This window comes from Nansenia antarctica (assembly GCF_963989245.1).
Source record: "Nansenia antarctica genome assembly, chromosome: 7".
Taxonomy (NCBI): domain Eukaryota; kingdom Metazoa; phylum Chordata; class Actinopteri; order Argentiniformes; family Microstomatidae; genus Nansenia; species Nansenia antarctica.
In genome coordinates this window covers 48,651,024-48,663,670 of record NC_137677.1, presented here as the reverse complement: position 1 = coordinate 48,663,670, position 12,647 = coordinate 48,651,024, and the positions used below count along the sequence as shown (strand labels likewise).

Here is a 12,647-nt window from a genome sequence, read left to right as displayed (position 1 = left end):
GAGAGAGAGAGAGCATGCGTGCGTGCGTGCGTGTGTGCGTGCGTGCATGCGTATGTGTGTTTGGGGGAAAGAGTGTAATCTTTTCAGATGCAGATGTATATGGATGTGACTACTGGCCCTACTATGAGATCTGCTCAGAGCTAATCACTGCCATTGAGAAGATAATTTTTGGGAAATTAAGTAGTGCGCCCAAACTTGAAGGATTAGATATCCTAAGATATCCTTCCAATCTCTCTTTCCCCACTATTTTCCCATTTTCCTTCTGCCGCCCTCTTTTTACTCCAATTACAGCCATCCTGCTTTTATTTGAAAAGTTACGGTTTCACTTTCCATCTCAATGCTATCTCTGTCCTTCTAACAGAGCTTTTAAACATGTTCCACTCCAGATTCGGGGATGGTGGGCTGCTGCATCTGGATTTCATAGCAGCTCAATTTTCTTTGCTGGCGTGGCGATCAGATTGGACATGATGAGCTCTGATGGCTGACATGGAGACTGCGTGAACGTCAGCCCCAGACTGGTATTGATATTGATCCAGAGGTTCAACCTGAGCCAACCACCGAGCCCCGGCCCCAACCTGTCACGATGCACGTCCAGTAAGAACCTGCATCAGGTCGTACATGCCCCAGGCTTGAGGTCAAGGGATCTGGCACAGAGTGTTCGTACTAATTATTTCAAAAACATATTTTTAATGATTATCATTTTCATGACCTTGTGGGGTTTAGTGTAATTGTTGTTTATGCATAATCATTGTTAGCCTAAGTGATTGACTAGAAGTGACCTGGTAACAGTGTAGTATAAAGTACTTGAAAGTAAGATGTTCAAAATGTCATCCTACACGGGCACAACACTCCCTTAGGGCCTCATGGTTATTTCCTAAACTACAGAATAATGCTTTGATTTAGCTGAAATGGGTGTCAAAGTATATCAAAACTTCAGTACAAATATGTATAACTTTATTGATAGTTTACTTGTACAAGATGTACATTCATATTTTGTGAATCAAAAGGAAAAAAACACAAACTGTATGGTGAATCATGTTTAGCATGCTTGCATTTGAAATTATAGTAATTGTGATGGGTACAAATTCCATGGAGCTCAATTAATGTCAACCATCCCTGAAATGTTTGTAAACTCGGACACGCTACATTTTAGGCAAACAATGTACTACAGCCACACCTCCTGTTGCAAATGTAACATTTAAAAAACATATAAAAATAAATGCAAAGCAATGTAAAAATGTACAATTGTATTTCAACAATTTAATCATATATAAACTTTCAGACAAAATAATAAATAAAAGCACCCAAGTGTTTAATTTAAAATGGAAACACTGCTAAACAACTCTAAATGATGGTTTGTGAACAGAGAAAATGTTGGTAATACATTGTCAGAGGTAGACCTTACTTGGATCTACATATTCAAGTAGTATTGACAGAGATCAATTTCCCAACAACACCTTTTGAATTTCCAAATGTTATGAATATTTTCCTTAAGCTATGTGTCTGATCCAGGTTGTAAATCATTCTGAATAATACCCTAATGAAATTACAAATTGAACATGCAAATAAATTCAAATTCAACATGTATAAATAAAGATGCTTTTCTGCAAACACAACACTCTACTTAACTTGCTGTTCTTTTAACATAGATTACATTTGTTTGAATCTTTGGTGGATTTTGATAGTGCTTTCTCCCATGTCAATACAATTGATGTTGATAGGAATTTTCTTTTCTTTCAGATCCTGGTCTATCAGTTTTTCATGTAGCATCAAACACATCTGCTCACATCTACCACATGTTTGTCATTGTTTCCTGTACAAAACTATGTTTGAATAACATTGGAATCTCTGGGCGTTATGGCACATGATTGTGAATGAGTTAGCAACTTAACATAACATACACTGCTTATAAAACGGGTCTGTTTGGCAAAAAGATTCAACACACCGACAATATCAGTGCTCGAAAAATGACCGAGAATCGCTGGATTTCTTTATTGTTGACAATTAACCACTTTTTTTTTTTACTTTTTATATTTACAGTATTGCACTTTAACTGCACACAATTGCATTTCAGTTTAACTGATGCATTCTTCATATTTTCAAAATTACAAAAATTGCAGTTATACCCTTTATCCATGAAACGTCTTGTGAACGTCTCTTTTTGATGACATAATGAGACCAAAATCAGCTCTTATTCCCACTCATTAGTAAAGTAGTATCTGCTGGCAGTGCCATTTGTAAACACCCACATACAAGACCTGAAGTGCAAAAGCTATTTTCACTTCTATTCCCAGGAAAGAGCACGACAAACAGAAAGAAATAGAGAAAGAGAGAGCACAAAGTGAGGAGAAAAGCAAAAAAAGTCTCTCTGACACAAGCCCAGCAACGAACATCAACATCTCCCTCCTCCTAAAAAGAAGGGATCTGCGGCTATCTTTCAGTCCACAGCATATAGGAAATCAAACCCTAATGGCGGCCTTTGACCTTTGACCTTGTAGATGAGGGTGAAGTGGGGCGGTTTGAATGGCAGTGAGAAAACTGAATTGGGCATAAGTCAGATACAGCGGAGGCCAGCCCCATAAAGGTCTACTATCCCTCATTAGGACTCATGCACTGGGCAGCGGCAGGGAACACAGTGGTTGGAGGTGAATATGGCCATTTCTTTAATATTTCGTCGTTTTTTTTTTCCGTCTTTCTTTCTTTTTTGTGTAAAGTTCAGAACCGTCGATGCCTTGGTGGTTGTCTGTGTCTTTTCCCACTCGCAACAGTCTGCATTGTCAAGTTGGCGGCATCGGCATCAATGAGGCTCTAGTTTTGCTTTGCCAGTTTGCTTTGTTACAAAGTCTTCCCGTCTGACAAACCACTCTCTCCTGGCTCTCAGACCGACATCCACACATGTTTGTATGGTCCTGGGGTTGTGATCTGTGCCTGGAGTGGACTGAGCCACTGGCCCCGCAGAAGTCCTGCCTGTTGGGCGAAAAATGTAAAAAGTGATTTCATTGGTATTTAATTACCGTTCTCTACAAGTGGTTTGTTTTGGCAGCTGGTTTTGTGACAATTTTCTCGCACCCTCCTTTTTTCCTCCTCCTCCTCTCTTTTCCCCCTTTCTCTCTCTTTCTCCCTCTCTCTCTCTCTCTCTCTCTCTCTCTCTCTTTCTCTCTATGTGTCTCTCTTTCATTCTCCCTCAGTGTTATTTTTTTTGTTTTGTTTTGTTTTAGCTGTAAGTGTCATGGCCCTTTGAGAGGCTCAGTCTTGTGTGAGAAGCGATTATGGGCGTCTGGCGAGCAGAGGGGAAGCCCGGTGGGGTCAGAGTCCCAGCGCCTCGGCGTGTTTTCTTGCCTTTAGTCGGAGGTCGGCGATGCTCGAGTTCTTGCTGTTGCTCTTGGCAGCTGCCGCCACGGCCGCCGCTGCAGAGGCCGAGTCGGCGAGCGACGCGATTGGTAGTCCGAAGGGAGGGGGCGGGAACATCAGGTAGGGAGCGTGGGCAGCCAGGTGAGGGTGCAGGTGGTGGTGGGAGTGAACGCCCTCCAACTGAAGCTGAGCCTGGACCTACAGGACAACCAAACACAAACCCTGGGTTAGTTAGTCCCAGCCCCTCAGGCCATGTGCGTGTGTATAAGGGTAGCCAAGGATTTAGGTTTCACAGTCTGACACTATTAAATTCCCCCTCAAGTGTTACCCCCTCGAAACAGTTGCTTACTCTGTGTTTTCTAAGAAAATATTTAAGAGTTGCACTTTAGCCCTTTCTTCATGTCAGCTATTCTAAAACGTAATGAATCATGCATTGCACTCAGTCCAATTTAACAGTCGAATCAAAGTCTTCCTAAGACCATGAAAAGATGTGTTTAATTCAATCTCAGAACTCCCCTATACCCTTGGAAATATGCACCATCTTGTTATCCTGATTATGTATTCAATTGCATAAATAAACAATTTTGCAGCAAAAAATATTCACATATTTAGAGTTATAAATATTTATCCAGACATATTCCTGAGCAAAGGGAAAGAGAAGTCATGAGGAGCATAGAATATCAGTTTGCACATTCTTGGCAATTATTTTATGAGGAGTAGGTGAAAATTAGGCATCCCTTTACTTCAGAGAGGGAGCTGCACTGCCTCTTGCCATTTGTCAAACACCACAGGAAGCACGAAGAGAAGTGGAGAGCTTCACGCTTTCTTATCCAACCAAAATAAAACTTCATTTAAGCAGTGCATGGTAAATGATTTAACTGAAAGCTAAATGTTTCAAACAATTTTTCTCTTTGCTGTGTTTCGACAAAATGACTGAAATTAAAGTTGTTTAACTGTAAGATAGAATTAAAATAAACCACATATTCTTGTGAAGGTTATTTCATTACATTCTGTGGCACAGTATTTGCACTTGCACAGAATTACACTGACATGAGCCACAGACACAAGCCACTGCATAAATACACAGTAGGCCTTTCTCACTATTTTCTTTGCCATGGTCACAAACTGTCACTGCTACCAAAACACTCAAGGAAAAGGCCTTTTTCAAAATTAACGGAGGCAGACTATTCATAAGGCCACTGCTAACAATCAAAGGGCCTGATTCCAACAGCAAATAGGCTCTTTGTAAAGCACAAAAGGGATCCTCAGCATGTTGTGGGAGGTTTTCCGTTTACTAGTCAGATCGCTGTTTGAGAGAAGTCTCCACACCTTTGCTTGCTCCAGGTTGTCAGAGTGAATAAATAAACGTAGAAAGAAAACTCTGGGGCACGCAGTGGCTTTCCTGCTACTTCACATGTATGTGGAAAGACACCAATGTTTCGGTCAACAGACCTTCATCAGGGTGCCTTCACTAGACAGATCTCTGAAATGGGCCTGGGCATGAAGAGCACTTAGTCATAAGCACAACAGGTGGTATACATTTGTGTCTGCGTGTGCGTGTGCGTGTGTGTGTGTTTGCGTGTGTGTGTGTGTGTGTGTGTGTGTGTGTGTGTGTATGTGTGTGTGTTTGCGTGCATCTATATGCGTTTATGTTCATGTATTCTTATGTATGTGTGTGTGTTTGTGTGTGTGTGTGTGTGTGTGTGTACCCAGCCCAATGCCTGCCTCAGCCCTGTATAGTGCTCCTCTCTCAGTATGCAGGCCTCATGCCTCCACCCCTGCCAACGCAGCTCAACGCCAATATCCATCAGAGCCCTCTCCATTCCCTGCTTTCATCATCTCTTTTATGTGCTCGCTTCTGCCGCACTGTTGGCTTAATTAGGCCTGTGCTTTTCACAGGGGTGAGGCAGACAACGCAGCAGCCAGGCCGCAAAAACAGACACCAGCAGATCAAATGTCTGTCTCCCCCCCCCCCCACACTCTCTCTCTCTCTCTCCAATCTCACTGACTCGCCCTTCTCAATGCACCCCAGAGGTGAAAGGTGTGTTGGGGTTGAGTTGACTTGAGTTAAGTTGACCCCTCCGACCCCCCCCCCCCCCCCCCCCTCATCCCCGTTTTTACGGAGTTAGCATCCAAATCACCACCCCAACTCTTGAAAACTGTACAATAGGGATCTCTTTTAGGGTATTATTAACTGTGCACGAAGTAGCCCATGTAACTCTCCCATATATCTATTGCATATTCAGAGATTACTGGAAGTGAGGTGAGGTATATTTTGCAGTCATTTGTAATACTCCTCAGCAGTGATCTGAACCCTCTTCAAGGGCAGTAAAGGAAAATTGCTATCAATTTGGGCAGGATTGCTAGAACTGTGCATGAAACCTAATCTATGGCAAAGCATAGGCCTAAATTAGACAGCTGAAACTGAATATAGGATAGCTAACCTTACAATGTATTTCCATTAGTAGATGTTAAATGTTGACACGCTAGTATTCTATAAACCAATTTATATTCTCACATTCCAGAATAATTCCAGTAGGCCTATATTCTTGTAATGAAAATGGGAGAGTATGAGTGACATACCTGTTGAAAAGGCATTCGCAGGGCTCCCATGTTCACATACGGAGCTACTCTGCATGCGTCCATGTGACTCGTGCCCAAAATAACACCTGAAGAGAAGGGTGAGATGTCTGTCAGACAGCGAGACAGTTGTGTGAGATTAATGTGTAAGGATTCGTTCAAAGTTGAAAAACAGTTGAAACATCATACATTTGAAGTTGATTGATTGTTAAACAGAAAAGCACATGATAATTAATGTCTCAACATGCACTCAACATTTCACTTTTTCAAGACACTGAATTATAATTAATTAGTAATAATTATACTATTACACTAGTATCCTAACTGATATAGTTAATCAAACTGAATAAACAAAAGAGAAAAGTGACATATTACCTATACCTTTGTGCATCTGGTTTTCTTGTTTTCGACATTTCGCTCTTCTGTTTTGAAACCAAACCTGAAAATAAGACAATGAATGAGCATTGAATGGTACAACAGCATATCAAGGATGGCATACATTATATTACCCAAATGTAAAATAAAAAAATAAAAAAAAGTAGGGTACGATCTGTTATGATAATGTAATAATGTGGTTGTAACTAGAACAGAGTAGAATCCTAGCAATTATTGAGATGCAAAAAGTAGGTCTGCTCTCATCGATGCATCAACAGGGCCTATGGTGTTAAATCATAGAACGAATAAAAGGTCACTGTTACTTTTTTTGTAATTTAACTATAGTGCCTTTTACTCCTTAGCTCGCAGAAGCAGCGCAGCAGCCTATAGTTAATTATCATCAACCTAATTTCCCCTCCTGAATGCCATTATCTCTCTCCCCTCCGACCCCAGTAATGATTATCATTTACAGTCATGGCGGGATTAGCGACTGCGCGAACCACAAAGGGCTCAATCTAATTACTCCAGGTGCCGCAGCCATTTTACGCAACGTGAACGTCGTTAAACACGTGTCGATTGGACTGCTGCAATAATGCGTTCGTCGATATGGCCCGATATGAGTCTGCATTATTGACTTGCTGCTCGGTGCAGGAAGATGATAACCGGGCCCATATGGTTACCAAGTGATTGCTATGTGTTGTCTTTTGAGAATCATCAAATCCATGATTTTTGGAGTCGTAATCGGTTTATTATTATTATTATTATTATTATTATTATTGTGATTATGATTATGATTATTATTATTATTGCCGTTATCATCAGAATCATCATCATTCAAAGATAGCATATATTATTATTACATGTTTATTGCTATACTATTAATATCGTTATTATACCAGTGCTATTCTTTGATTGCTTTAGCCTACTAGGCTACGTGTATTTCATTAGCCTACTTTGCAAAGCGACAGTCAGATATGGACTAAAGCATATTGTGGGAATCACGGCTGTTGTTATCTCTTAGAGGTCTGTATTGACACAAAAACTTCAAATAAATCAAACATTTTACAGCTCCAAATCAATTCCAATTATGTGCCAGCTATGCTAAGCAAAGTGAACTACACTGGTTCAGACAGTTATTTCTTCATTAAGGACCACTCAATGATGCGTTTCACAAATACCCTAATCTCATTTCCTTTTGATTTTTATTAGAGACAGTGAATAATGACATTTAATTTAGCTCTGCACCAGAAACCCAAAGATATTAGTCCTAATCGAGTTACTGCCTGCTCCTCACCAAGCTCTCATAACTTTCAATTAGATTCCTGACAGCTGCGCGGTGTGTGTGGGGCTTCTGTTCAGACGGGTAAGTGCAGGTTAATACCTTCTATCTACCACATGCCTTGCAATTTACTTACAATAGATTTGGGGTTTAGATCGAAAGTCTGTCCCTTAGCCACGGACATATGAGCCTGCGACACGTGGTTTAACAGTGGTCTCTTTCAGATGGCGACATGGCGTGACGTTAGAATTATAAGGTTCTATCTCCATTTTTGTCAAAATTGAGTTTTGTACATAATCTGATCCATTAGGTGTTTATTAATGCCTGTGTGGTGTTATTTTTTAAATGTTGACATTTTTGAGTTAGTAATTCATAAAATACAAAGGTTCCATCTCACAAAACATAATGGAATGTAAAAACGTTGACGCTCAATATCTCTGAACTGCCCTAAACGGAGATAGAACCTTATAATTCTAAGCTCACGATGGCCCATCTCAGTCTATTGAGAAAGCTGGACTGTGTTGTGAATACTGAATACATTGTTCTCCTATTGCGTTTTACCGGGTAAATGCTATTCAGTCTAAGGTTAATTTGGTTTAAACTAGTTTAAACCCAAGACGACTTTTCTATTTCGTCCTTACAAGCTGTCACACGCGGTGTAGACTTCTAATATTACTTATTTCTGCGATTAGATTGTCGAGCATGGGGTGTTCCACCAACAGAGTTGCGGCAGAATTGAATTATTTCTAATCCATTTTTATGGGGACAGTATATCAAGCCAATGGCAGATATTACAAAGACAATGCGGGGGGAAATGAGGTGACTGACATAAGACGGTGTCCCCTACAGCAGTCGTTCAATCTCTTCATTAATTTTAATGATGTGGTAAGATATTTTCGTAGCACATAAGCAACTTTTTCTCGTTTATATTCCGCTCAATAAGAAAGGGAAGGGGCGTTTTAATGCATCCGATTGCCACTATATGCAATGGCGTGTAGGCCACACGAAAAATCTATCCCATTGAATGCCCTCATCATTTACTTTACACCAACAGTATCTTTGGCAAAACCAAATTAAGCTCGATTGAAATTGTTTAGGCTAGCCTACTGATTTAGCTATTCGATTACATAGTCGATTAATATATATATTATACCATAATATACGTGATTATTTATAATTAGTATATATATGTATTATTATTGTTATTATTATTGTTATTATTATTATTGTTGTTGTTGTTGTTGTTGTTGTTGTTGTATATGTAGGCCTATTAGCACAATCAATGTTATCATTGCTACTTTTGTCATTTGAATAGCCTAGTTTCATCATTCGATGTCATACGATGCTATCTTGACTCCAAGACATTAGGCCTACTAAACGCTGACCATTGATTTTCTCCTAGGTCATAAAGACGTAATATCAAATAAATAAAGTATTTTGTAGCCTGGTTTTTACAATGTCACCATGGTCGTATACCCGTGTGGTGCATTCTGTATATTGCATTATATGTTTTACTCATTGCATCATGAAAACAATTCAACACGCTTTCTCCAGAGAGTGGATCTCTGTTTAATTAGACCAGTACGGAACATACAAGGTGGGTGAGATATTAGGATACATTGATATCAAAACTGCATGGCGCCATTTCATTGATAATAATGATGTGCCCTAACTTCTATTCAGACCACGCAACGTTGTCTGTCCACGTGTAGGCTAATAGTCTGATAGCACCAAGGAAAACAATAGGCCTGCATACAAAACATTAGGCTACCAAAAAATATAAAACTGAAACAAAATCGTTAAAAATATCTGTATTTGTAAAGACCAATGGGTTGTACGTTTTTTGTCTTGACGATTAAACAAACCTGAAAGGCTTTATGATGTATTTTCAGAATAAATAGGTTCAGGTAAATTGACATTCATTTTCTAAATATGTGTTTCTGCATGACCGACGACAACATTATAGGGGATCTATTATTGACTTTTATTGTTACCCAATAAACGAAGTGTTAAGTCTATAAATCATTTTTCATCAGCCTACATCAATCTTATTCCCCACGATGAATTACAGTAATCCGCTATAACCCCATGTGACCCCAGCCGGTCTCTGATGCATCTCACTCAATCTGCTTTCAATACTTTGTTCGTAACATTTCGTGATCTTAGAATGATAAGGTTCTATCTCCGTTTAGGGTAGTTCAGAGATATTGAGCGTCAAAGTTTTTACATTCCATTATGTTTTATGAGATGGAACCTTTGTATTTTATGAATTACTAACTCAAAAATGTCAACATTTTTAAAAATAACACCATAGGCATTAATAAACACCTAATGGATCAGATTATGTAAAAAAACTCAATTCTGACAAAAATGGAGATAGAACCTTATAATTCTAAGATCACGATTATCACCCATTGAACAATGTGTTGCAAATCATGGCAAATGGGAAGTATAGCCTACTAAGAATGGAAACTTTAGGGCCGGTGTTTACCTGTACTCTTGCCTCTGACAGACCCAGCCTCTGGCTCAGCTCTTCCCGCATGAAGGCGTCGGGGTAGTGGGTCTCGTCGAAGAGCCTCTCCAGCTCGTTGAGCTGCTCCAGGGTGAAGTTGGTTCTGCTGCGCCGCTGCTTGAGTTTACTCTGTGCGTCCTCGTCTTCCGACTTCACGTCCTCTTTTTTGTCTTTACACTCATATATCCCTGCGTAAAACACACCATCACGTTTTCAAAATCACTTCTTAAACTGCAGTGTTAAACTCACCTGCGCGCCTAAACACACACACACACACACACACACACACACACACACACACACACACACACACACACACACACACACACACACATATATATATAAACACCACTAATACATACACATAGGCATGTGTCTCTGTGCGTAAAGTGAAGATGTTGGTGGGCCTATGATAGGCCCACCAACATCTTCACTTTACGCACAGAGACACACGTAAACCCTATTTTCCGCGGAAGGGATGCAACGTTGTTTAGTGGCACATTGGTTTGAGGGAATTCAACTGCGGTAAATAGAACAAGCGGTGTGTGGTGCTGAAAACGGAGCATTGTAGATTCGATTTTGACTTACAGTATAAATATGATCGAAATACAGGCCTGAGTAATAACAAATCAATTACCTCTTGACCAAGTACGCATATGGCTGCATAACAAATACATCATGCTGGCTAAGGCATCTTACTTTTAGAGCACTTCATTGATTTTATTCATTAGATAATATCTGGATACATTTCTGGTGACGGTGACACCCTATATCGACTTCATATTAGGCCTATGCAATATAAGAAGAAAATAAGAAAATATTAAGAAACACACACTGTGCTTGATGAAAGCATAATTCACGCAGGCCTATGATATTATAAAAACAAAGAGGCCATTGTTTCCACGAGAATGAATACATCAAAGTGAATATGTTACAAACCTGACACAAATGCAGTTGAAAATACAGTTTATAGAGACTAATATAAAGAGACAGGTTAGTTATTTTCAGACAATACACATCTATTAATTCAATCTGATTTCAGGCAACAATCATCTTATCGGGCCCTATATATAGTTTAAACTAGTTTTATTATTATAACCAAAGTGTTTTGTCATTATCCTTATGATTCTTGATATTAACATTATATGGCCTATATTTTTCAATACCATTTATCCAAGTAGCCTACTGCATTGCCTAAAGTAAAAGGGGTATCTTCGTTAAGAGTTAAAGGGATAATAGGCCTGCATGCTGTTAACTAACTAGATCACTTCTGTAGCCTAATACCATTTTATGATCATTGAAATCAAGTAACCCTGAATAGCAAAATGTCTATAGTTGCCTATTGAATCAATACGATTTTAACTTATAAGACTGCAGTCTATTTCAGGTGAAAGTAACAGAATTAAAAGTACCGTCATCATATTCATTGAAGGCTATAGGAAACATCGATCGATTGAGGCCTATATCATTTGGAATCTCATTGCCATTAACACGAGTGTATCCATCAATATGATTAGTTATCAAACACAGCGATCAGCTGCGAGGTACAATTGACATTATGGCATTCGATGAACAGTATGAACAAGTAGAGAGAGAGAGAGAGGATATGTCCAACAACCTGAACATGATGGACCTAGCCTATGCTATGGCAGCAAAACCAACACAGTAACTAATCAACATGTGTGTTATTAAATGTGCCTTATGCTACTTTGTAAGTGTTTTAGATACGATATATTGACGTACTTTTAACAGTCGATGTTGCTAGTGCAGCCTTAAACAGACTAATGGTAAAATCATGAGTTAGCTCCATGTAAGAATGCAAGCATGCATCTCGGACATCCATGCATGCTAACACAACGATGGGATTAAAACATAAAAACGTACCTTCTGAAGCCCTCGAACCGTTAAAGTCCTTCAGCTTTTCTTTCTCATGCAGCTCCACGTGTTCCTTGAATAGGTGTACCGGACAGTGGTTGCTGCCCTCCGTTATGTCCTGCAGGCTCGTCTCCGAGCTGCCCAGCTCCCTCGCCCGCGCCAAGCCACTCTCCAAAACTTCCCTGTACGTGATACTCTCCTTACTGCTCTCCTTGTTGGCTTTCTGCTCGAAGGATTTCGAGACGAACGCCGTAAGTTCTTCCATGGCCGGTTCAGTGGTCCAGATAACGGATATCCACTATAAATAAGCTAAACCGTTATACTGTATCTGCTTGCGCTTCCGTGGGTCTGTCGTGATAGCAGCGACGTATATAAGAGGTGGAGAAAGAGGTGAGATCACTCCTGCTGTTATGACTGTGTTTTTGAGAGCACACTATTTATACACGGCCACCTCAGCCCAGCCCCCCATCTCTGTGTCTTGAGCAATTACAAGCGCGTTCGACTTGTCTGAATTCAACTTTCAGCAGCTTTTTCCAGAAATCAATGCTTCGACGGAGGCGGTTAATTGAATTACGGGTCATTAAAATGCCTACGGTGCCTTACAGTGAAATGCGTTCGAGATCTGTATGTTTAATTAATTCGGCGATAATTTCATTAACGTTGATTATGAGATAT

The 12,647-nt window shown here is 39.9% G+C and overlaps 1 protein-coding gene across 1 annotated transcript; it reads right to left on the bottom strand.

Annotated features, from left to right (window-relative positions):
* Positions 1 to 2,877: 2,877 nt before the first annotated feature.
* On the bottom strand, positions 2,878 to 12,237 carry shox (shox homeobox; the record flags this gene model as incomplete). The annotated part of the gene is made up of 6 exons (XM_080536476.1): positions 2,878 to 2,967; positions 3,340 to 3,549; positions 5,935 to 6,020; positions 6,313 to 6,370; positions 10,077 to 10,285; positions 11,982 to 12,237. The coding sequence occupies 6 exons, from the start codon at positions 12,235 to 12,237 to the stop codon at positions 2,878 to 2,880; spliced, it is 909 nt and encodes a 302-aa protein (XP_080392602.1).
* Between the last annotated feature and the right edge of the window lie 410 nt (positions 12,238 to 12,647).